Consider the following 27,236-nt stretch of genomic DNA (forward strand, 5'->3'; position numbering starts at 1 on the left):
AATGAAATTTTACAACTATATCCAAATATTGTAATAGAACTTGATGAAATACTTTTCAAATTTGAATGTAGCCAGAGTTGATAAGAAATCCATTCACCACTCTTAAGTTGAAATAGTCAAACTTTCAGCCTTCCAGAGTTTGAGTGTGGTACATACACATAAACTTAGTGTCTGAAACAGTGCTAAAATTAATCTTTGATGAGAAGCCTCTAAGTACCTTTTGGGTCATATTTGATCCAGTTATTACCTATTTGATAGATGCGAGATGCTTGCTGCATGTTTTTCAATTGTGGCCAGATTTAGTAGAACAAAAATGAAAAAGGAAATTAGCCTGATGTGGAACATTATAGAGAGGGCTGAAAGGTTACTGTGTTGAAAGATTGTAAAATATCCTCTGTTAATATGAAACTATTTTTTTCATTTTGTCTGGTTTTCGTTATTTGAAAGATATGACGAATCTTTTCAGACATTTGCTTTAAATTGGTGATCCCAGCTGAGCTAGTGTTAAATGGTTAACAGATGCCAAAGTTGTAGAAAGTTTTTTTTTTTTAAGCAAAGTTAGAATACTTTCTAGACACATCATTTACTTAGTTACCTTGGGTTAGATACTTAAATTTTCTGACTCTTCATTTCCTCATTTGTAAAATTGGCACTGTGGTAACTAGAGGGACAGCAAATGACTTTACCTCATTTAATCGTAGCAACTGCCTTGTGAGGTAGGTGTGTTAATTTCTTTTTACATTCATGAGAAAGATAAATTACTTGCCCAAGCTAACGAACATAGTGAGTGGCAGTTGTTAGGATTTGAATCCAAGTCTTGTGATTTTGTGTCCGTTGTTCTTGCTAGCATTTCATTTTAAACATGTTACAAGTATTTTTTTTTTCTGAAATCATTAGCACATAGTATATTGGTCTATAGCATTTAACATGGATTCATAACGAAAAGCTTATATTCTTATTTTCAGAAAACGGATGGTAAATTAGTATATATTATATTACCTCTTATTCCAAACTTTTATATAAAGTTCTTATTGATTGTAGATTTTTATGGGGTCATGTAAAAAGATTAAGGTGTAAGCAGTGAAAGAGAACATCAATAATATAGCAACTGTTAACCAAGTGAACTGCTAATTTGGCTCTGGAATGTTTTCCTCAGCAGCTACCTTTGCTTATAGAGACTTTGGAAAACTCACCACAGCAGTAACAAGTTCTCTCAGCCATGTTTGAGTTTGTTTGTCGTGTGGGTTGTCCATGTTAGTAACAAATGAATTGACAGTGAGTGTTCTTTGTACTCATGGTATTAAATAATCACACCTAGATACTGAGTGGCTGATGTCTCCTTATCGGGAGGTTTAAGGTAAACTTTAAAAAAATGCTGCATTGATTCTGGATTGCTGGATATTGTGATATAGATAAGTTTTAAAAGTAGAGCTGTAAACCACGTTAATAAACAGTTCTAGAAACTTTTTTTTAACGCTTTGAATTTGAGTTACCAATGGCATATTTATTCAAAATATGATATTGTTCTTGCCATTCTTTGACAGACCCCTTATCCCTCTGGACAGAATGCAGGTCCAACCACGTTGGTATACCCTCAAGCCCCTCAGACAATGAATTCACAACCTCAAACCCGTTCTCCGGTAAGTAAGCAGACGCTTGTTCTAGATAGTATTCTCCACCTAAGTTTGTGTTTATAGTAGCTTGGGTTCCTTTGGCCGATATTTTTACTTGATTTTATAAATTTGTTCCAAAGACAATTTATTATTATTATTTTTGGTTAGCATTGCATTTTCAGACATTTCCTATATGAATAATTTAAATTACTAAGAAAAAGAAGAAGTCTTTTTATCTTCTTTTACTTTCCTTTGGCATGATTTTTTTAAAAATTCTGGTTGCATTCAAGTTTACTTCATTTCAGTTCTTAATTTGTTAGTTGTACTGTTCAAAATTCAGGAGAAGAGTAAAGCACAAAGATTTTTAAATTAAATTAAATTGCATTAATTAGACTCTCAAATTCCAGTGGTTTGGGAAGTAGGGCTTCTGAACTGGTGTCACTAGATCAGTTCTAACCATTTGACAATGTGGACATGTGCAATACATACACCAATGGTGTATTCATGTCTTCAGATTGTAAATAAATTGTCATACAAATGTAAATACTATCATCCTCTTTGCTCATCCTTTACATGGATTACAATAAGTATAGCAAAGACTGAGAATTTACTCAAGGTTCATCCCGCTGTTTCACAAAAGTCTACGGTGGCTTCAGCTGTCCATTCCTTAGAACTTCGTGTTCTGCCCTGCGTGATTAGTTTTTGCTAGAAGGTGCTTCTGTAACATCTCACATCCCTACTTGGACCTCAGCTCGGTGTTTTCCTCAGAATACAGGGATCTTCTTTTGGTTCCCCACCCTTGCTTTTTTGTCTGTAGACAGGAATGTTTCATTTACCGTTCATTTGGTTTTATGCATGAATTTAGAAATGTTGAAATGTGTGAAAGAACTGCTCAAAGAACTAGGAGACCATAGACTGCACCAAAGTGTAATCTCTTTCTTACCCTCTTCCTATCTTCCTTTTCCCTGTTGCCCTCTTGTCCAATACCTGTTCTTAGATCCTGGTTCTCCCCAGGGGGTGGAGGAACCATTCTAAGGAGGTGGGACTTTGGTCCTAGTTGCCTGTTTCCTTGTCTCTTCTTTTGCTGAAATGGCCAACAATATGTCTGTTGCGAGTTTTGTTCTGAGAATGGTTTGGGGATGTGGACACTTGACTCCTTGGAGTGGGCCTGAGATCTCACCAGATTAATTTAGATAGGCCCTGGTTCTAATCATTAAACATGGAACATTATGGTAAGCTCTTATTGCAAAGAATTCTATGGCCCTCTTTACCCCCCACTCCCTTTATAATTATTTTAAAAAAAAAAAGAATTAAATTTACATGGTTAGAACTGGCGCAAAACCTGACTGAAGAGCTGCATCTCTAAACCAGTTTTTTTGACAGCCCAGCAGAACAGTGCCAATACATTGCACAGACAACTGGAAGAGGAGGAAGGTTTTGGAACAGACTCCCGTTTACAGGTCCTTGGCTGGAAGAGGCTGGATAAAATACTGCATTGTAAGCAATGTAACAAACTGTACTTCTTGCAGGCAGCGGTGCCTCCGGCACTCATTATTTTTGACCACATCCGTTTATTGGCTGATGAACAGAAATGCATTGATTGCTTCCTCTCTCAAAGACTAACCTAGCATGGCAGTTTCTGCCAGGCATAGTGGGGAAAAGAATAACAAATTGGGTGGGTCTTCTCTATTGGGAATTAGACAGGAATAATTTGGGGTTTAGATTTTTCTTTATTTTAAACTTGAAGAGGGATATCCCTTTCAGATGAATTTGATTTTAAAAGATAAATTTTAAGGCTTCTTTTTCCCTCTTTCCATTTTGTAAATAACAAGGGGGAAATTGTCTGTAGTTTCAGCCATTTTTCTGTGGTCATAAACTCTTCAGATACTATCCTCTATGCAGTTTTTGCCATCCGCTCTGCTAGTGACCATTACCCACCCCCATTACTAAAAACCACACATATAACATTCCATTACATACCCCAAAACAAGTGCAAGACTAGCAGATACCGGACTACTCTTGCTTGTTGTTTTGGGTCCAATTTTCTTTATTTCATTTGTGTTGGTGCTGGGAGGGTGAAGTTGGGATATGAAATTTGGCAGGATTGCATTTTGTTTTTACATCCCAAGTTGCCATAGTCTAGTCTCATCCATCCCACAGCTGTCCCAACTGATGAGGAGAGGTAAGCTGTCGCACTAGGGAAAAGACCCTTCCCATGGCTTTGTAGAGTAGCTAAAGCTTACTCCATTCTATTTCTGCATTAATGGGCCATTGGCAATTGCACAGTTTAGGCTTTTCTGTTCTTCCCTGGACAGCTGCCTTTGCAATCCAACTGGCTTCAAGTGGCTCCCTCCTTCCTTTAGGGTATCTTTGTGCCTGTATTTCTATTTGATGCTTAGTATCTTAGTTCAGTTCATATTGTTGAAAATCTTGTTTAAAAGAAAAAATACTGATAAAGCTACCTATCTGTTCCATTTTCTGGTTGTACTGGAACTCTTTAAACAGTAACAGCCTCCAAAATAGTGAAGCTATTGAATACTTAATTGGGAGAGGGGGACAGTTTGGCTTTTGCAATAACCTGTAACCATTGGTTATTTTTATATTTTGTGGTGCTAAGTGCCCAAGTTACATCATTGTTATGTTGGCCATGCCCAGTTACCAGAAGAGTGAGTGAGTGGGTAGGTGGGTGGCATTAACATCGGATCCAAGTTAACAGAAGGTTGCTTTCCTTAATATCTACAGTCCTCACCATCTTAAAGACCCCTCTTAAAAAAATAAGGAAAAAGAAAAAAGAAACAAAAATTTCTGTCTTTAATATGAGCCAGCAGCGACTACAGTTTGTTCTGTTGCTTACAGTTACCCACAGGATTAAGACTATTGTCATTCCAAATGAAAAACTCAATAGCCAATGGTGACTAGTGCAAAATAGACTAGGGTACTTTCCCACTAACTTAAATTGTGGGTTTTTTTTTTAAATATATGTATAATTTTATCAAGTACTCCTCTTGGTTATAGAAAGTTCTCTTTTGACTGGAACATTTCAAATATATAAAGTTTCAACCTTTACTTTAGAGCCTTAGAAATGGAACCTTTCTGTGGAACAGTGATAAGACAGGTACTGCTGTACTCAGGTTAATTTTTTACTGTGGCCCTTCTCTCCCATTTTCTTCGGAAGTGTCATGAAGAAACATCTCACTTCCACCCTCTACTTTCATACCACATGGGTGGTATTGCCTATTCTTGAAACTTGATGTCCATAGTAGAGGTATGATCTGTTTTCTTTTCATAATTGGAAAACTGAAAATATAAGACCTCATTTTCTTTGAAGAGAAAATGTTCTGCAAGAAGTACAGCTGCCATTATCATCATTCTGAAAGACAGTTTTACATTGGTCAGCAAGTATAATGGCTGACCTAGTACACTCTAATCATGTAGGTCATTGAGAGCTCATTAAGCTATGCTAAATAACTTCAAAATATGTTAAGGCACTTTTCATTACTTGAACATTAGGTGACATTTTAGCTTCTAAGGTGAATTCTTGATAGAACTGTCTTCAGCCATCTGCTACATTATGGCATGTGCTCCTTCGCAATTTTTTGAAAAATTTTTATTTGAAATGATGGTAGTTGGGGAAATAATTCCAAATCTCTTACAAATACTATTGCGGGGAACTTAAATTCTGAGTACGAGGGATTATTTTTTAACCTTCAGTCTGATTCTCCTGTAGTGATGAGCTGATGGAAAGCTCTGTAGGAAATAAAACAACTGAAGATAAATATTTTAGCTCCTTAAATGTGTTAAATAAAAGCCCTGTATGGTTTGCATTCAAAACCGCTTTCTAAATATTTTATTCTCACTATTAAAGAGGGTGGTTAACATTTCAGTAGTTAATGTACCAGTAGCCACTACGTGACACTACGTGCCCGAATATTTTTCTGTGTCTAGTGAAATCACATTGGAAGCCCAGTTTTGTTCTGATGAAGAGTTATTTGATCTTAGTATTTAAAATTTTATGGGTGAAAAAGCTTTTTCTTCCATTCTAAGTTAGGGAAAGTAAGAGTTGGAATATATGTTATCCGCTTTCAAGTACTCTGTGCTTTAGCTGAGGAGTTATGTTTTCTTTTGTTTTTATTCTCAGTATCAGATAGCAGTAGGTACATATGTATGGTGTTGTGCTGTTGTGTATAAATAGTAATTGAGAGATTTGACTTCTTTTACTCTTTTTTCTCCTGGAGCTTATAATAGTACCACTTTGATTAATCATGTTAGAGAGTGATGTTCTTTACTAGCTGTTTGCTTTGATATGCCTGTTATTAAACTTGACATTAATTGCATTTAAACATATATATATAATTATGTATTTGTTATTTTTATATATGTATAAACACATTTATACATATATATAAATAAAATTTTATTCTTTAACTCCAAGAAATAAAGGAAGATACTGAAACTTCCATTTCATGTGTGAGATACCCCATTTATCTTAAGTAAATTTGAAATCAGTCCTGTTACAGTCTTTATTTCCTGTTGGATATTATAATTACCTCTTGGCTTTTCTTATAATGTAAAAGCATTTCTCATTCCCTCCAGCTATATCAGTTGCATAAGCATACTTTTCATATGTTTGTCTTAATATAACCACTTAGTGTTTTAAGCTTTCTTTTGCTTTATTTTAGAGTTTTTCTTTTTTAAAAAATATTCTGTCAGAGAAACACCCTTATGTGCCTAACAGCTTAGCTGTTTCTCTCCCAGCTGATAAATGGCAAACTATTCCTGGTAGTGGTGTTAACCTGTTGAATCTTAGTACCTGTCTGTCACTGTCCTGCAGCAAAGCTTTGACTGTTTGTGTTTTTTTTTTTCTTGTGGGTTTTTTTCTTTTGGCATATTGTGTGACATTTTGGTTTTTGTTGTGGTGTTTCTGACTCTTTGTGCCTTTCCTTTTGTGTTTGTTTTCCCTCCTTTTCTCAGTTTGCAGCGGGGCCTCGACCTGCCCATCATCAGGTACTGTACTCTTGCCCCTTCACTATCACCCTTAACTAATAGGTGGGGGCTCTAGTAGCTGCTGACTCTTAGAATGCTGCCATTCCACAGAACCTCTCAAACTACTCTCTTCAAGAGTAGCTCCAGTGTGATGTAATTCAGTTCTTTTTGTCCTACACTAATTTCACAGCATTTTGTTATTAACAAACCCATTTCTTCTGTTTACGGCACAATTTAAAAATTATAGAGCTTTCTTTTCTTTCCAAAAAGTAATTGCTCTGAATTTAGAGAACCTTGAAAAATTTTAGAAATGTTAAACTCTCTCAGGTTTTGTGGATGTCTGTGTTTTTAAATTCAACTGAATGGAACAGGCAACATTCTAAGGGTTTTCTGTTAACGTTCCAATGTAAGTTGTATTGACATGTATCAAATAGCATTAGTATTTCTAAAACCACTTAATCTCAGTTACTAACTTAGACCTAATAACATTTATTAACAATAATATACATTCATTTGCTGCATAGAATTATCTTTATTCTTAGGATACATAGAAAATAGATACCTTATTTAATTTTAATGTTTTTATCCTGTTGGTTTTTTTAAATGAAATATTATATAAATTAAAATTGCAAAGATGTATATGCTGACACTAGTTTATTTAGCACAAATATACTAGAGGAGGTGGTTTGAGAGAAAGAAAAAGACTTGCAGGGTTTTTTCCCCCAATAGCTTTTTATGGAGTATTCCGAAACGTTTTCTCCTGCTATAGTAGAAAGAGCTTAGGCTTTACAATCTGACAGATCTGGATTCATATTACCAGTTCTACTGTTTAAGCAGCTGAGTTAAGCAGATCTCTTTTGAGCCTCAGTTTGCTCATATGTAATATGGGGATAAATACCCTCTACATTAGAGATAACATACTTAAGTCATCGGACACAAAGTAAGCAGTCAATAAGTGGTAGCTGTTTTTAATATTGTTATGCAAGATAGTATGGTTTGATAAAATGGGAGAAATGTTGCCAGTATTTACCTGTGGTATCGTATTTAGAATTCTTATCACTGAGTAAATGGATATTGTTTAACTGAAGGCTTTCATTGTCTAACAGTAATTTAATACAAGGCTCTATTTCTCAAACTATAGTGTTTCCAATTTAGAGGATATAAAAGCCAAGCAAATTCTGAGGTGTTAAAAACGCTTTGCAGAAGGACTCAGAGATGGTTATATGAAGTGGATGGCAATTCTTTGGATTTGATAAATAAAACTTGGGTATTTTTTAGTATCAAGAGATAGTATCGTAAAGTATTTGAAGAGCTTGGACTTTGCTGTCAGCTAGACCTAGGTTTGGCTCTTCCTTATTAACTCAGTGTTCTTGGGTAAGTTATTTACTGCTCTCAGCCTCAGTTTTCTCATCTGTAAAATGGGGACAGTATTAATACCCATCTCAGGAGTGATGTGAACAGTAAATGAGATAATGCAAATAAAATGATTAGCACAATGTTTGGCATATACTAAGAATCTAGGAGATAAGATTACTAATAATTAAAAAACAAAAAGATAATTCTCTAGGTAAAAAGATTGATTATAACTTTTTAAAAACATTTAGTCAAGGGCCATAGAGGCAAGGCTTAAATTTTAGTCAGGAGTCAAGCCAGGTGCTCCTTACAGAGAAACAAACCGTGGAGATCTCTGCTCAAGAAACAGTAAAAAGAAACTATTGATTCAGAAAAAAGAGTTCTGAGCTGCTTGATATAAGGCTAAGTATTTCTGTCACTTGTGTTCAATAGCGGTGGTCCTCAAATAGGGATGTTGTATTTAAGCATTTATAAATAGCTTTGGGAAAATCTGTTTTCTAAACTTTCTTCTGAGCCTACAGACTTGGTTGCATTTTGTCTTTCCTTAATTCCCAACAACCAAGGAAATCTTTAAGGAATCTTTATGAGAAAAGGTTGATTTCAGTCCTGCCCATTTTTCATGTGTAATAATTTGACTCAAGGAAGTATTGGTAGATTAGTCCTTTGCTTAGCTGTAGGATGGTGCTTGTGAAATTACAGCATGTTTCCACCGTTAAAAAAATAGAACTATGTATGTATATATATTTATTATTTATTCGTTAGCAAGAAAGATAATTACCTTCTGATACTAGTTCTTGAAGGATGGGTTCTTGAGATACGGTATAAGTCTAGAGCATTGCTTTTGGATACAAAAAACTTCAGGTAGTTGGCTGCTTTTTACTCTGGCATTCTTCCTTTCTAAATACCAGTTAAAATTTTTTCATTATACCACAGAGAATTAAGTGAGTAAGGAAATATATAACCGTGGCTCAGGCAGCAGCAGTAGTTACCTTGGAGAAATAGAGGAGGGGAGGGGTAGGGGGTTGAAGTGGCACTGCTGAGCAGAAGGTAGCTGAACCAGTGTTGTGGTGTGGCGTAGACTAAATTGTTAGAAAGCGTTTGCTATTCTGTATCCTTGGATGTGGGGGCCAATTTGGTTTGTTTCATTATGGAATAGGTTTGACATTTTGGGTGGGATAAAGAGTTATGAAAAACTGTCTTGTAAATTGCAGTTTACTTAGTAATATTTGGGCTCTAAATGCCAGTAGAATTACCCCAGAGACAATAAAAGAACAAAACAAACCAAAAAAGACCTCCATACCTTTCCAAATACCCTCTATGGAGGTGATACCATTTCCTATTAGAGAATCACTGACTGAAGTCTGTGTTTAATAGGATCTTCTCTTCAGATCTGAAGTAGGATCCTCTCCTCTCTCAGATCTGAAGTAAGGTAGAGACCTAAACCCTGAGAGACTCACAGAGAAGGAGATGCTCATAATAGAAAACAGGACAGAGGCTTGCATAATGAAAGCAATACAGTGAAAAATAAACATTGAGTGGTATATAGAGAATACATTTTTAAAGGGAAAATATCTGTGTCCCAGGGATATTTTTGGCTTATTGTGCTTAAGACTTAAAGTTGAATTGAAGGCACAAATGGTTTTTTCATCTATGGCTGTTTGCTTTGGCCAGGAAGAATGAAATCAAGGGTTAGAATTAGCCTTGAATAGTTGGAATTAGTGAATAGATTTCTCATTTCTCCTTTATTATACTGTTCGTCATTGGCTACCTTTCTGATCATATATCCTTTCATGCTTTGACTTACTTTTTTACAAAATATTTGGATGCTGGGTGGTGTTTCCTATGATTGTTGTTTCTAAAATCCGATAGTAAATACGTAACTTTTTGTAGATGCTTAGTAATAATTGGTTCTATAAACATTGCAAAGAAGAAAAATATTAACTGTTATTTAGGTAAGCTATTTGGAGGTAATTACGTGTGAAAAGAAAACACCATCATCCAGTTTAGTAATCTAGAACCTTTTTTTTTCTTCTTTGTAAAATGAAGTTATCTGAATTGAAATGAAACAAACAATAAGATTTTGGATAGTAGACATTTTAAATGTAATAGAACCGAGAAACTGCTATATGATATGTTTCTTGGAACTGTTTTTAGATCTTTATGTGTGGCCAGCCAGGGCTGTTTTTGAGTCCTTCCAAGTCAGGGATACCATGCTCCAATTAGGATTATGTCAGCCACATTTTCTTTCTGGTACCATTAGTTTTTGGCTTTTGCTTTAAATTAACAAGGATAGTCTATTCTTTTTGCATTTTATAACCTGAAGAGAGCTGTAGATTAGAGTAACAGTTTTTTTCAAAGGTAAAAGAAGTGATAAGTAATTTTATATGCAAAACACCCTTGGCTTTAGAAATATGTCAACTATTTTTACTCTGATGTTTGAAAATCCCAAGGTAATTAAAAACTGAAAGAACAGAATGTACACTGAGAATTAAAACAAGTCACTTGGTATAATGTAGATTCTGGCTTGTGTTATGAATTTCATGTCTTTGGCCATTGAAATTTGTGTAGTTGTGGTTTAAAGTTACATATGTTCCTGTCCTTATTTTACTTTTGGGTTTCACAAGATAGATCAAGTGTTGGTTATGTACTATAGCTGAGTAATCTTTGCCTGAGAAAGACCAGACAATTTGTATTTAAAAGTGTTCATAGAACAAAAAACATTTTGCAGTGTGTTGATATATTGATTTTAGTTCACATAGTGTTCACAAATGCTGGATAATATGCCATATTCAAAGCAGTTGGATTTAGTGTAAACAAATAATAGGCTTCATAAAACTTAACAGTATTTGGCGTCAAGGAATATGTTACCTGGTGACAAGCATTGAAACTGTCCATGTTTTTCTGTTGTGGTTTGGTTCTTTTTGCGAAAAGATTTAAAAAAAAAAGAAATAGCTGGCTAATGTTCATTTTTTTTTTCCCCCCTTCTTCATTGTGACTCCTAAAGGTTTCTGTACTCAAAGTTGTGCTATTACATTTGAAGTCCTAGTTCCTGGTATAGAAATGTTTGTATTGCTTTAGGCAGTTTCTTAGGTTTAGAAAGTAAAATAAATGAAGGCTTAGGGCTTGCCTCTGGGGCCAGACCAGGCACATCGGAGTTTAATGGATATGAATAGGAAATCACATCAAGCATCTATGCAGTCTTAATGATCAGAACTCTTGGGTTTTTCAGAGCTTGATATAAGTCAGTGCTGGACAGTTTTTATCTGGTGCCTTATTCACAAGGAGTTGTAGAGTTGCAGCAGAGACAGTGAAGAAAATATAGGTTGAGGCTTAGCATCACTGGAATTCAGTCTTAGCTGTACTACAAACTGATCTTGGGCCTCAGTGTACTTACCTGCCAAATGGATAAAATATGTTCATAAATGATATAATATTGAGATGTTATTATAACAGCACTTATTTCCTAAGGGTGTTGTGAAGAGTAAAGTACCTGCCTGGCACATAATAAGTCCTCGTCAATTTCCTTTAGCAGTGAGACAGCCTGCCTTTCTCCTTTTCCCAAGCTATTTTTACCTGTAAATGAAGTGTTCTATAAGGATGCTCATTTCCCAACTCTACTTTATGATTTGACAGAATATCTTTTTGTTCCTGACAGAATCCTTAGGGGTTTCTTTCCTCCATCTGACATAATACTCTAGGGCAGCGCTGTCTATAGAACTTTCTGTGATGATGAAAATGTTCTGTATCTGCGCTGTTCACTCTGGCAACTACTAGCCACCTGTGGCTGTTGAGCACTTGAAATGTGCAAGGCAGCTGAAGAACTGAATTTTTAATTAAATTTTTAATTTAAGTAACGAAATATAGCTAGTGGCTACCATATTGGACAGCTCAGCTCTAGGGCTTACATCTCCTAATTGTGAAACCTGAATTGTGCGATATTGGCCACATGCAGGAAAATGCAGAATTTAGAATGTAATAACCTTCATTATAAATTGTTGTAAGTCAGCAGAATATCTGATACTTGAGTGATATCCCAATATGTGGACTCTTTACTGCTTGTCTGTTTGTAGCTTGTCAGAAAATCATAGCACTATCATTTTTCTCAAGAGTACTTTAGAATTGTTAAAGACATTAACGTAAAGAATTCTCAATTGTGAATCTTACTGTTATCCCTCTTACAGATTGAACTATATACTCAAAAAGCTAGGGCTTTCAGAATCATATTTTCAAAATGGTTTTTATTGCTTTGCAAATTATTAAGTACCCAGTGGTGTTTTCCCACATGGGAAGAACTAACATGATTGAATAGAATTTTTCTAGTTGCTGAAAATGAATAGGTGGTTTTCAAAGAATGTCTGATTATTATGTAGTCTTTTATAGATATCATTATCTCTTCATGATTTTAGAGAGCAAAGTCATGAGAAATTATTTATTATAATTACCAATATCTTCAAAAACCATTTATTACCAATGTTATTGGCCAGGAAACTTTGGTAGTGGTGTAATTACTACATCTTTAGAAGGATTTTGCAAGAGGTAATGTTTTCCTTCTGGCTTCTAGAGTGTTTCTATGAAAGTCAGGAATCATGAGTACCCGAAGTTCAGCCTCTGTTTTAAATGTATCCTAGCCCTTTGGAGCTGCCCAAAGTACCACCTCAAATGAAGGCTGTCACCTTCCTCTGCTGTTCTCCTGGTGTACTAGTGGACCACTGAAAGATAAAAGACTTAAAACAGATTGAAATCAAGTTTGGAGATGATACTTATGTTACATAAGATGGATACTTATGTTACCTCTCTTCTCTACCTAGCCCTTTTCAGCATTTTTTCAGTGACTTGGATTAATAACATGCTTGTCAAACTTGCTGATGGTCATGTCATTTTGACATAGCATGATATATTCAGAATCCAAAAACATCTATACAGTCTGAAAGGATGGGTTGAAATTAGCCAGATAAATTTTCAAAGGAACGAAATACAAGATTCCCTATAAGAGCTTCAAAACACAACTATAAGAGTGCACACAGAAGCGAAGAGCTTGAGTTATTTCTAGGTTATGTAGAAAGAAGATTTAAGGGTTTTAAATAATTGTAACAGTACCAGTCAGCAGTAAAATGTGGTTAACAAAAAGCTCCTGTGATTTTTGATTTCATTGATGGAAACATGGTTGGCCAAGATAAGAGAGACATATTGCTCTTTTCATTCATCAACAGATGTTTATTGAATGAGGGCTAAGTACGTTCTTGGCAGACCCCACTTCAGTATTTGTGTTTGGTTCTCTATTTAGTGAGACTTTGAGCAATGGGAGTAGCTTGAGAGATAAAAGTAAGCTGGTCAGGGGATTCAAAATCTTGTTTGGAGGGACAGAGGTTGGAGGTTAGTGATTGGCTTGGAACAAAAAATAGTGATGTGGGGCCGGCCCTGTGGCTTGGTGGTTAAGTGCGCGCGCTGCGATGCTGGTGACCCGGGTTCGGATCCCGGGTGCGCATCGAGGCACCACTTCTCCGTCCATCATGAGGCCGAGTCCCACATACAGCAACTGGAAGGATGTGCAGCTATGACATACAACTATCTGCTGGGGCTTTGGGGGGAAAAAATAAAAATAAATAAAATCTTAAAAAAAAAAAAAAATAGTGATGTGGAAGTTGGCAGTGATGGCAGTTTCAGATAACTTAGAGGTTTGTTACTTATGGAGAAGAAAGATTTGACTTCAATGTGATTTTAAGGGTAGACATTGGATCAGAGAGTAGATGATACAGAGAGAAGAAATTGGAACCAGTAGAAGGAAAGACTTTTGCAGTATCAGAACTTCATTTAACAATGAAATGGAAATTATGTCTTGAGTTGCTAAAGTTTCGTAACCCCGAGGTTGTGTCATATAAGAGATTCAAACTTTAGGTATATGGTTAGACTAAATGGCCTGTAGTGTCCTTCCATCCACGGGAGTTTGATTCTTCATCACTCAGTGGAGAGGAAAAAGGGGTTCAGAAGCATTGCAAACAGTTTTGGAGAGCCCATTCACATTCACACATTTTTAAAAATAATCTGTGGTTTCTTGCATGTCCACCCGTGGAATCTTAATTTCCTACACCATTATTAAATCTAATTCTACATTCACAATTGAATGGTTAAGGGAGAGTACAAAAAAAGAGAATCCATCTCTTTTTATTTCTTTGCATTTCCAGCCATTACACCTTTTCTAGTCCTGTAGATACTATTAGAATCTCTGTTGTATATGTATATGTGTGTGAGTGTGTGTGTGAGAGGGATGGTGCACTTTTTAAGGGGAAAAACATAAGCTCCAGATAGCCTGTCCTTGTAAAAATCTTAGTGCAGTGAAGTTGAGTCAAGTCGGTCTGTTAAATGTTACCAAGGATATAAAAGCATATGAACAAGTTTCAGTTAGTTTAAGGGAGATGGAGAATTAAGAGTCTTGTAGATAGAAGAAATTTGTTTTCATGAATGATAAACATGAATTCTGTGAAGTAACTGATGGAGCATTTTTCTTACTAGGAATCAATTATGGTTGAGAGATGTGCCACCCATTAGGGTAGTTGGATAAAGGTCCTGCCTCATCCCTTCAGCCTTTGAAAAGATTTCTTCTGACTGACGACACTTGTTTGAAAATATGAGGGGTGTTCCATTTCATGAGAGGTAGAGTGTGTAACAGTTAAAATTACAGACCTAGAACCTGACTGTATTTAAATTATAGATGGGAGACCTTCAGCAGGTTAGTTAATCTTCCTGTGTCTCAATTTCGCCATATATCTAATAGGAGTGTTAATAATAGTACTTGCCTTTGAGGTTTGTTGTGAGGATAAGTTAATATATGTAAAGGGTTTAAAGTGGTGCCTGTTAGCTAGTAAGTGCTGTATAAATCTTCACTGTTTTTATTTAATGTGCCTATGTGAATATATTTTTCTACTTAGCTTCGAAGCCGAAATCTTAGTTTATAAAAAATTATTGTATAGCCACAGAACCAGAAATTTTGTGTTTTACTGACTCAGCTATATGTTAATATTAGGAGTATCATTAGAAACACTCGCTTGTTTCTCTTTCAAAACCACTGAAGAAAATAGTCTTATACTATTCAGAAACCTCATGAATAAGATGTAACCTCAGTTATTCTAGATAGGCTGGTTCAAAATCCCAGCAAAGCAGTTGGAAAATAGTGGTAAGAAAAGTACTCACCTATAGCAAACTGTTAAAAGTGTAAAAAAACTTTGCCCACATCTGTTTTTCTTGCTCTGTATAAGTTAATGGGTTAGTTTCCCTTCTTTCTCCCCTCCATAACACCATGTCTCTTCAGGCAATAAGTACTTTGACAAAATTTGATGATAAGATAACCACATACAGTGGATCATCACCTGTGTCTGTTTGATACTCTCTCTGCCTTGGCTGCCTTCTAGAGTTGATGGAAAAGGATCTTATCGGATTAATCTTTTTTTTTTTTTTTTTTTTTTTTGTTGAGCAAGATCAGCCCTGAGCTAACATCCGTGCTAATCCTCCTCTTTTTGCTGAGGAAGACTGCCTCTGAGCTAACATCTGTTGCCAATCCTCCTCCTTTTTTTTCCCCAAAGCCCCAGTGGATAGTTGTTTGTCATAGTTGCACATCCTTCTAGTTGCTGCATGCGGGTCGCGGCCTCAGCATGGCCGGAGAAGCGGTGCGTCGGTGCGTGCCCGGGATCTGCGCCCGGGATCCGGACCCCGGGCCGCCAGTAGCGGAGCGCGCACACTTAACCGCTAAGCCACGGGGCCGGCCCGGATTAATCTTTTTATCCACTGTGTCTAACATCTAGTAATGCTCAGTAAGTTGAGCAATGAATGACTCTCTTTTCCTTGATGTCTATAAGAGTTTTGTGGCTCTTGATATATTAAACAAATTATAAAAATGCTTAAATTCATTCCTGAAATGTGTTTACAACTCACATACATTCATAAATGATAGATTCTATCTGCGATGTAATAAAGAGAAGTGAAGTCTAGTATGGAAAGTTTACTAGTTTAGTGTTCCACTCAGACAGACAGAAATTCTTCTGTCTGTCACCAAAACTGTGTCAGTGGAGATAACTAGAAGACTGTTGCTGTCGTTGTGGCCCAGCCCAGGTTTCTGTGTTAGCAACTTTGCCTCTTGTACTTTCTTGTCATTTCCATCAACTACTCTATGTGGCCTCCCCCATCTGGTTCTCCCATTCACTCCATTCTCCCGCTATACCTTACTGTCTGTTACTTTTCTGTACTTAACCTTGTTAGGGCTTTCTTTGCCCTGGGGTATGCGGGCTGAATGGGATGAGGCTTGGGCACTGGATCCCAGTTCTTCCAGTTCAGCACAAGATGCAAAGTTACTTCTTCTACCACCTGTGGGTAGCTTGATGCTTGAGTAGGACAGGATAAGACCTGAGTGGGCCCAAAGGTTAAAGCTCAACTTCGCCTTTATTTGGACCAAGAGCAACACTCATGTCTGGAATTGTGAGGCGACTCAGGAGATTTTGGAGCTAGGTGACATTTTTAGACTCTTATTATATTTCCCCATTTTAAAGCTGTAAATGGCCTCATATGCCTGGTTAGTTGAAAAGACCAAGTTTCTGTCATGAAGTCTGTTATATATGGAAAAGTTGAGTTATTTCTTAGCACTTTTGCAAACTTTAAAATAACAGATGGCACTTTTATTATTAACTTCTATCTCCATTCAAGAGGGAGAGTGGATCATAGAGAAGCTACATAACTAATGCCAAATCACGTAGTAGGCATCCATGAGAGCCGAGACTAGGAATCAGTAGTCCCAGCTGTGCTTGTGCCGCTAAGCAGACATTTCCTTTCAAGCTGTTATAACTTGTGGCTACTCTTAGAATATTTTTGCCACTGGATGTATTTATTTTTTCAGTTAAATGTGATTCGATTCTTCAATTCTGTGTGTCCTTGAATTCTCAAGTGGAGAATTGTCATTCTGGTTTTCTAATCTTCCTTCTTCTCCTATTATTACTAAGTAGATATTTTTGTTGAGCTGCATGTTATGTCCTGCCCCTTCCTACTGATCTGTAAGCTTTTCCATTGGCTTTCTTTCTGTTTCCTGCTGCTTTCTTGCTTCATAATTGAAGGGAGGATTCAGACCCATCCAGGTAACAAACTACTGGTTCTGCATGGCCTCTTTATTACTCTGTCCCCTTATTATGATTACAATGAGATTGATTGTTTGCTGATCAATACGTGCATTTACATGGGAATTTACTATTGGTGTATTGTTTCAAGGCTTTTAAGCCTGCAGTGAGAAGCATAAATAACTACAGGTGCTGGTTGCCATTTGAGAGATTTGAGCTCTGCTCCTTCCAGACCATTCTTAAGCCTGTTTAGATTCTCCGCTTTTATTGCAGACTATTTGAGAAAGCAAAATTGGGTTCAGTTTAGTATGGGGTTGCCACTTATTTGAAAAGGAAGGCTTTTCCCATCACATGACAAGTAGCATGTGACAGCCCTACAGATAGTTTTATTTTAACTTGACCCTGATAAACGGAGATGAAAATTTTTATATCCAGAGAGATTTCTTTTTCTTCTAAATATTTTGTAAATGACTTGAATGGGTAGTTTTTTAGGGGACTACTTTTAATATTTAGTAAGTTGATAATCAGCCACCTATTCTTTATGAATCAATGCTTTAATACAACAGAACAACTTTCAAAGAGACGTCAGCTACCTCTTTTGTTATATTTTATCAGACATTTTAAAATTAATAATTATGGTACAGACTTCTTAGTTTAAATTAGCTGAGACTTCATTTTAAAAGTGAAACTGCCCTACTGTTTTCAGATGTGTGACAACATTGATGAAAACTTGACCCAGTGTACCTAGTGTGCAATATTTTTTTGTGAACCCAGGCGTCGGCAGTTTAGTCTCTTTTCATGTATATTGTATTTCTACTTCAATTTGATAAGATTTTTATTAGTGCAAAAAAGAAGAAAGCTCAAAATAGTAAAGTTTACATATTCTCCTTTGTAAAAAAAAAAAACAAAAAACTTATATATATATTTTTCTCCCCTTCCCAGTTTTTCCAGAGGCCTCAGATACAGCCTCCTAGAGCTACCATCCCAAACAGCAGTCCTTCCATTCGTCCTGGTGCACAGACACCCACTGCAGTGTATCAGGCCAATCAGCACATCATGATGGTTAACCATCTGCCCATGCCGTACCCAGTGCCCCAGGGTCCTCAGTACTGTATACCACAGGTAAAGTATCGCTCAAATCCTTGTGGTCCAGCAGTAGAGTGGGGATTAACCCAGATTCTCATCAGAGGGAGCAGAGAGGGTGGTTGATGACATTGTCATTTTTAGTGATGTGTGAACTTTTTTGTTGGTTATAAGTCTAGCTAGCCATTTTGTCGTTTTCCGTAATACTGAAGGAGATATTTCTACATCTCTTCGCTTAAAATTTTCTAAGATGGTAGAGAAATTGTTCTTATCTCCTAGTTTTCCTCCCATCCATTCCCCGCAACCAAATGCTATAAAATAGACTCAGTAATTACACTGTTCGTTTGATATCATTCACTGTCATTGAAAGCTGCCAGCCTGAAGTAATTTTACAGTGAGCTGATGTCTGCCTGTGCACTGAATTGCTGTATGGCTTTATCTAAGTCACACCTTTCTTTTCATCCTCATTGCATCTTGATGGCAAGCAAGCATTTTGAATGTGTTTAACCAAGTGGCTTCACGTCATTTAAATGGTTCTCTTACACACACACACAACTTTATTTTTCCATAGTAAGCTACCTTGATATTATTTATAAATGTCTATAATTTCTCTCTTCTAGTACCGTCATAGTGGCCCTCCTTATGTTGGGCCCCCACAACAGTATCCAGTTCAACCACCGGGACCAGGTCCTTTTTATCCTGGACCAGGACCTGGGGATTTTCCCAATGCTTACGGTAAGTATGAAAAATTGAGCAATTTCTCCTAGTTTGTTGTGTTTATTCTATTTTGTTGTTTGGCAGGTCAGTTTAGGCAGTGAGGTTTAGTGGTGTAAAGGGTTTTTAAATAAAATTTTGTGAACAGTTCTGACCTGAAAGCTACTTTTTAGAGAGTGGCTTACAAGTAAAGACTATTATAGAAATACATTTAGTTAATGACACCTTCTGAAGGAGCTGGTAATTCTGTTGCAAAGAGCCCATGTCTCAAGGTGCTGGTGTCTGCTACCAACTTGTCATTACTTAGATTTTTACTAGATTTTTGCTGATGGCGTAGATGTACCTTATCTCCCTTCCGTGATTTCTTTTTCTCCAAGTTTTTACCAAAACATTTGTTAATGTTTTCCCACTAGAATGTAATATTGATGAAGTCAGGGAATTTTGTTTGTTTTGTTCACTACTATATCCCTAGCACCTGGAACAGAGACAGGTAGGCACTTGGAGAATATACAGGGGATGACTGAATGTAACTCAGGATACCCGTGATTCTTTTTCTGCAAAATTGTGGTAAGATCTATGTCATGGGGAGGATTAGTTAAATGAAAATGCCTGGAAAAATTACAAGTGTTTTTAGTGTAGAGAAACAAGCACCATGCTTATACTTGGTATGTGAACCAGTACTAAATTAAGGAGTAATGAAAATTACTTATTTTATTCAATAAATTTCTACCACATACTACACTTGTTTTATTCCATAGTAAGTGAATTATAAAGATAAAATCAGCAGGTACTAGAAAAATTAAGCCGTAAGATTCAGTAAGCATTGATCTTTTCCACTACCAGCAAAGACATATTAAAATTCTAACTTGTTCTTTTGAGATGGTACTCTATTATAGATATAAGATGGTAATCTATAAAATGGTAATCTATTAAATCTGTGTATCCACTAACCAGTTTTCCTAACATTGGGATTTAACACGGCTTTATTAAGTTGTATTTTCACTAAGAAATATTTGATATTTTCAGAACAATACATGTTACATATATGTGAGTTTAAAATAATACATGCGCATTACCCAGCTTTAACATAGAATATTGCCAGTACTGTTGAAGCAGTCCTTGTGTGCCCGTTGAGAACTTAGCCTTAAGTCGAAGTTTTCACACAATTCTAGTACCTTTGTATTGGTACTTATTCTGAAAACTTAAATCCAATTAAAACTATTTTTAAGTGTCAGATTGACTGTTGGTATTATCTAGAATTTATTGAATAGAAAAACTGTGAGATTATCTATCAGTGTAAACATGCTAAAATTAACAGTATTTCTCTTTCAATTCCATGTTGCAAAGGGAATGTGATTATATCTTGTAATTTACAAAATCATTTTGAGAGGTGTCGTGCTGAATTCTAGTCTACTTTTTATTTACAGTTTACATAAATTACTTTTTGACTCAGAAGATGTCACAATTAAAATTCTTATTATGAGTCTGCCAGCCCTCTTTATTGCTCTTAATACTACTGCTGCAGTATATATAGAAACAATATAGATGAGTTTACTAGTAGGGAAATATTTTGCTGATTTTTATATACAATATTATAACATATTTTGGCTTTATTTCTATTACATATAGACTATGTTCTTTTTTTACTGAGGTCACATTGGTTTATAACATTATATAAATTTCAGGTGTACATCATTATGTTTCGACTTCTGTGTAGACTGCATCATGTTCACCACCAGAAGTCTAGTTGCCATCCTATATTTGTTCTTTTTTACAAAAAAGCAATGTCTTGAGGTGCGGTTGTATCTCAGATATTGTTGATGTTGATAAATATTCTTTCTTCCCCAGGAAATTCTTATGCAGATTCAATAGCCATCGAGTAGGCAGTTTATCTTTTAGATTGAAACACTATTTCACTAGTTTCCTTAAGATTAGAAAAATGATCTTAAAATAATTTTTCATTATGAGAGTAACCAAGTTAATGATAAAAAATACGAATATTATAGAAGGTGTAAAGTTGAAATAGCCGGTTTTTCTCCCTCCCACTCCCTGAAGAAATAATGATTTAACAGACTGATACGTATTTTTCCATTTATATTTAAGCAATTTTTAACACAAATGGGCACATATTATTTGTAATGTTCTAAAATTTCCTGTTTTTTTTTTTTTCCCCCATCTCACAATATATTCACGGACATCTTTCCATTTCATTACCTATAGAATTTCAAGCTACATAGTATTCCATTTTAGGAATGAATCATAATTTATTAATCCAGTCCTCTAGTGATAGAAGTTTAGATCATTTTCATTATTTGGGCAGATATTTTCAGGATCCTTTCAGGTACATTGGTTTGATGTTTATGCTTGGAGTTTTCCCAATGAAAAGAAATCTAAATATTGACTAGACCGATGGTTCCCAGATCTTTCAATATCTTGGGCAAGTAAAATAAAAGAAGAAACACACAATACTGTTACATTTTAAATTTTGCCAAGAAGACTTTTAAAGAAAACTGCTATTTACTGTCAGTATCATTTCATATGGAAGGCTGTTTTAACAACAAAAGAGTAGGACTGAAATATTGCAAAATAGGAACAATCCTTCCCAAAAATGTCAAGTTGGCAAGCCTATAGTTGTGTGTCTGTGTATTTCATGGTTATTATTGTATCAGTTTTGCCATGTATCACTGACACCTTTTGTATAGACTGGGGTTTGGGAACCCCGTGATCTAGAACAGGGGTCAGCAAACTTTTTCTATAAAGGGCCAGATAGTAAATATCTTAGGCTTTGCAGGCCATATTGTCTCTGTTTCAACACTTTAACTCTGCCATTGTAGTGGGAAAGCAGCCATAGACAGTAGATAAACTACTGTATGTGGGTGTCTTCCAAAATATAGTTTATTTACAAAATAGATGGGATTGGGTTGGGTTTGGCTCATAGGCTTTAGTTGACACACCCCTGATCTAGACAAACCTACATCATTCCATGCATAAGAGGTCCAGAGACATTAAGTAACTTGCCTAATTGATAAATGGTATGCAAAAGTTATTCACATTTTTAATAGAATAAAATAAGTGTTTTAAAATGTCCCTGACTGTATAAGAAGTTGGATTAGTTTATAAAAGAAAACTATTGTTTGATAGGGCAGAAGGCCTTCTCTCCTGGGGTCCACAGTTGACAATGTTTTACTAATTGTGTTTAACCCCACTATATTGAGATATCCTATTCTGCCAGGTTTACTCAGCTGGTATTTATTGTATGTGTGTTATATGCCAGCCTTTGCCCAAGTCATGTTGACTCAAAACATTTCATTAGAAGAATCTGATTTTTTTTTTTTTAAGGCATGGTTCCCTTTTAGGATCTTATTTCACTTAGCTTAAAAAATATGGCAAGGTGAGCAGATTATATTGCTTATCCAGCAGCATTTGAAACTAATTTTAGAGGTTTTTTCCTGAGTTTTGGAGCTAGTGACATAATAGGATAGTATAGAATCATTTATTTGAGCTCTGTTTTGAGAATAGTTTACCTATTACTAAAGGATGGCTAAGGTTTGTCTTCTTTTTTTTTTTTGTGAGGAAGATCAGCCCTGAGCTAACATCCATGCTAATTCTCCTCTCTTTGCTGAGGAAGACTGGCTCTGAGCTAACATCTATTGCCAATCCTCCTCCTTTTTCTTTTTTCCACCCCCCCCCCACCCCCGCCAAGCCCCAGTAGATAGTTGTATGTCACAGTTGCACATCCTTCTAGTTGCTGTATGTGGGACGCGGCCTCAGCATGGCTGGACAAGCGGTGTGTCGGTGCGCGCCCGGGATCCGAACCTGGGCCGCCAGTAGTGGAGCACGCGCACTTAACTGCTAAGCCACGAGGCCAGCCCCAGGTTTGTCTTTTTATGTTGAACTTATTGAAATTCTAGTCATGCCCCCTGTTTAGACCTTTTCCAAATCTGATTCTCCAAACCTGATTGATAGCTGCAGAGTTCTGATACTGCAAATCATACAGCTTCCAAGAAATTCCACTTGAAGATTGTTATGATGGTGGTGGGGGTGATGATGTTGATCAGTGATAATAGAGCCAACATTATTTGACTGTTTGCTAAGGTACCAAGGATTTTACCTGTATTGACTACCTTCATACACATTTCTTTCCTTCTTACTGTGATCAACTATCCGTGCTCCTACCGAAGGCCTGTCTTCCACTTAGGCACTAGATCCCATTGTGTACTCATTTAAAGCTATTACTCTAGCAGTTCTCTTCTCTCTTTCCTGCATTATCATTTTTTTCTCCCACTGCTGGCTTAGTCCCATCAGCATACAGGTATACTATTTCATTCCCATCTTTAAAAAAAAAAAAGGTTTTTTGACTTCATATTCTTGTCCAGCTATAGCCCATTTTTCTGCTGCCCTTTATAGTAAAACTTTTAAGAAAAAGAGTTATCTATACTCACTGTCTTCATTTTCTTTCATCTCATTCACTGTTGAACCCACTCTAATCAGGATGCACACCCCCACCCCCACTCAAACAACTTTTGTCAAGGTCGCCAGTAAATTCTACTTTGCTGAATCGTAGTTGACTCTCAGCACCATTTGACATAGTTAAGCACTCTCCCCATTCTTGAACCATTTACTTCACTTCCAACCACTACCTTGATTTTCTTTTTCATCTCTTTTGCTGTTTTTTTTTTTTTTATATCTATGACCTCTAAACAAACATAGAGTCCCCCAAAATTGAGTTCTTGGGCTTCTTTTTTATTTGTAGTCATTTCCTGAGTTATCCAGTCTCATGGTTTAAATGTTGTCCATATTCTACTAATTGCAAAATGGATACTTATTCTCTGACTCCAGACTTGTGTCTCTTCCTGACTACTTGGTATCTCCATTTGAAAGTCTAAGAATCTCAAACTTCACATGTCCAAAATTGAAGCCTTACTTTTTCTTTCCTAAACTCCACCCTTCCTCCAGTTTTCTTCATCTCAATAAGTAAATAAATAGCACAGTAAATAACACTTTCATTCTTCCACTTGCTCAGACAAAAAACCTTAAGAGTTTTCCTTGACACTTTTTTCTCTCACACCCACATCCAATCCGTCAGCAAACCTGTAGATTCTACCTTCAAAATATCTAGTATCTGACCCCTTCTCACCACCTCTATTCTAAGCACTCTGGTTTAATTATAATTATAATAATAGTCAAAGTTTTGAAAATTAAAAGGGATTCATTGAGAGTACAAGGGGTGGGGGAAGAAGATAATTTCAGGCAGATTGGCAGTATAGTCAAAGGTGTGAACAATGTCAAAGAGATTGGTGTACTCAAGGGATAGGATTAAGAATAGGTTATAGCTAGAGCAAAGGTGTGGGGTTTGCGAGTGGTAGAAAATGTAGTTAGAAACCTGGAACCTGGATTCTTAGTGTCTGAACTTTATCTTTAGGCTGCTTGTTCTCAGCCTTTTCTCTACCCCAACAGTAGGACATTTTCCAAGCCTTAATGGTGACTCCCTACTTTTAGGTCTCTAATTAGAGAGACGAATTAGGCCACCTGCAACCCCCAAGATGATCAGGTGTATTCTCCTGCCCCTGGCCAAACCCACACATAAAACACTCACACAAACCCTTGTTTGAGGATCACTGTTGCAGGTAATGGGCCCCCAGAAGAGATTTTTTTTAAAGCAGTGCTATAGTATGGTTACAGTCACTTGCTGCATAATGATGTTTCGGTCAACAACAGACAACATATATGATGGTGGTCCCATAGGGTTAGTAGCATATAGCCTAAGTGTGTAGTAGGCTCTACCATCTAGGTTTGTGAAAGTGCACTCTGATGTTCACATAACGACGAAAACACCTAACGCGTTTCTCAGAACATGTCCCTGTTGTTAAGCGACACATGACTGTGGTGTTTTGGAAAAGGTAACTCTGGTGGCAGTCTGCAACAGTTGGTTATTTAGTTGTTTTTATATTAGATGCTGAAGAAAAGATAGATGTTTATGAGTGTTGGGGAGTCATTCCTTGACCACTTCAGTAGCTGGAGGGGAGCTAGTAGAAAGATGAATAAAAAGAATGCTTGTTTTTGTTTGTTACTTTTTTTAACTGATTGTCCAGAGACACAGACCATTAGTAGTCTTATAGTGGTTGACAAAATAACTGAATGCTTCTTTTCATTCTTTTTTAATTCTTTAGGAACGCCTTTCTACCCAAGTCAGCCAGTGTATCAGTCAGCACCTATTATAGTGCCTACGCAGCAGCAGCCCCCTCCAGCCAAGAGAGAGAAAAAAACAGTAAGAGATCTTTATTAATTTTTCTTATTTTAACATTGAATGTCCATTCACTTATCAAGTAAGTGTACCCACAGCTGTAATTGTTATTCATCTCAGTTCACAAATGACTGCCATTTTTTGTTCCTCCCTTATATCCTCACCACTAGACCTGGAAGATTTATATGGGCATGTAACTAGAAGTTGTAAGTACTATTTGCTTAATATCAATTTTCAACATGCACTGAGCTAGGTATGCTAAATGACAGCATGCCCTCCAGCTTTAAGACTGAGAGGGTTTCATCTGCTAAGATCTCACTAAGTAGGAGGAATTTGAGCTCAGTCGTAGCATCCTGATTGTCCTTTAACTCTAGTCCTACTCAGTTCTACATCCAAATATGAACTGACGGGAAAAAATAGCACAAGAGAAAATGAGCAAAGTATTAAGGACAATAAGAAAAATCCTTCCTGTGGAATAGATTTATTTTAAGAAACAAAAAGGAGAAATAAAAATGTATTCTAATTGTTTTTAGTAAGTTACAGGGGTTTTGCCTCTGTCTAGTAAGGCAGGCCCAAGAGAAGTAGAGTGCAGTAATACAAAATTCACATTGCAGAACATTTGTAGAAGAGTGGCTCGCAATCTTTGATCCATCAGAACCCACAAAACAGGTGATGTTTATAAGAGTCTCCCCGATTTGGACAGATAAGATAGCTGGGACTGACATCATAGCAATACTCTTGAAAGTGCTCTCATTTAATAAAAATTAATGAGGTTCAAAACTTTGGTTCTTTATTAGCAGAAATAAATTACTTGTGCACACGTCAAAATAAATAGGACATGCCAGTATATCATCACACTGCAGTTGAGAAACTGTGCTTTGGAAATGTTGAAACAGCATGGTACATGTTAGACTTGTAGAACACTCTCAGAATGCAGAAGAGAATGAAGAATAGTCTCAGAATGCAGAAAAATTAATAAAGAAGATAATGAAAATGAAAGATAGTAATAATAGATGTTACTGAAGAAGAAAGTAGAACAAATGAATTAGAAGCAGTACTTAAAACTAGTAGAAACAAGTAGCTGATATTAGAACTCTTACTGAAGAACTATGGTTGTACCTCGCTATCCATGGGGGATTGGTTCCAGGACCGCCCCCGCCCCGCCGCCAAGCACAAAATCCATGAATGCTCAAGTCCTTTATACTATAAAATGGCATAGTATTTGCATATAATCTGTGCACATGTGCTTTAAATCATCTCTAGATTACTGTTGATACCTAATACAATGTAAATGCTACATAAACAGTTGTTGTACTGTAATGTTTAGGGAATAATGACAAGAAAAAAAAGTCTGTACATCTTTAGTACCGATGCAACCATTGTAGGCCTTTTGATCCATGGTTGGTTGAATTCACGTTTGCAGAACCTGTGGATACAGAACGTACTCCAAAAAAGCTTTCAGATCCAGATGATTTTATTAGTGAATTCTTTGAAATTTTCAAGAAGCCAGCGCTACCTTGTTTAAGCTCTGGAGGTAATGATAAGCAGAGGGGCCTTTATGTCTCAGCACTGTCCCAAAGTGGAAGGCCTAGACTCAGGTACTTCATCTCCATTATAGCACCATCTCCACTGACATCAAGGAGCGTAGGTACCCTTTAAAAAAATTAAAAGAAGAAAACCTTGTTCTGCATCTTGCATCTTTTCACTTACCAATACATCTTTTTTTTTTTTTTTTTTAAAGCTTCAGTGCATTGTTGTGTATCCTCACTGTTAGCTTAGTTCTCTGTGTGAGCCACCACCACAGTATGACAACTGACAGACAGGTGGTGTGGTTCCATGACCAGGAAACAAACCCAGCCCACGGCCGTGAGAGTGCCAAATCTTAACCACTAGACCACCAGGGCTGGCTCTTACCAGTACATCTTGATGATCATTCCATGTCAGTACATGTAGATACATCTCATTCTTTCTGCTAGCTGTTTGGTATTTAATTATAAGGATCTAGCATAATTTTTTAATTAGTATGTTCTTGATTGGGCTTTAGGATGTTTCTGTGTCTTTGCTGGAAAAAACAATATTGCAGTGAGCATTCTTAAATATATAAGGTTATCTGCAACATAAATTCCTATTCCTAAATCCTAGGATATGTAC

The 27,236-nt window shown here is 36.4% G+C and overlaps 1 protein-coding gene across 17 annotated transcripts in view; it reads left to right on the forward strand.

Annotated features, from left to right (window-relative positions):
* EIF4G3 (eukaryotic translation initiation factor 4 gamma 3) overlaps positions 1–27,236 on the forward strand; it is a 351,740-nt gene that overhangs the window by 177,967 nt on the left and 146,537 nt on the right. For 9 of the 17 annotated variants that reach the window (XM_087446658.1, XM_087446641.1, XM_087446642.1 and 6 more), the window contains 6 exons: positions 1,545–1,640; positions 2,997–3,110; positions 6,585–6,617; positions 17,987–18,166; positions 18,748–18,862; positions 25,012–25,109. In XM_087446658.1, coding sequence (XP_087302784.1) covers positions 1,545–1,640; positions 2,997–3,110; positions 6,585–6,617; positions 17,987–18,166; positions 18,748–18,862; positions 25,012–25,109 — 636 coding nt within the window. The remainder of the gene's footprint in view (positions 1–1,544; positions 1,641–2,996; positions 3,111–6,584; positions 6,618–17,986; positions 18,167–18,747; positions 18,863–25,011; positions 25,110–27,236) is intronic. The other 8 variants (XM_087446646.1, XM_087446651.1, XM_087446656.1 and 5 more) reach the window with 3 other exon arrangements.

Source organism: Ceratotherium simum, chromosome 22 (assembly GCF_057802395.1).
Source record: "Ceratotherium simum simum isolate JZ-2026a chromosome 22, ASM5780239v1, whole genome shotgun sequence".
NCBI lineage: Eukaryota > Metazoa > Chordata > Mammalia > Perissodactyla > Rhinocerotidae > Ceratotherium > Ceratotherium simum.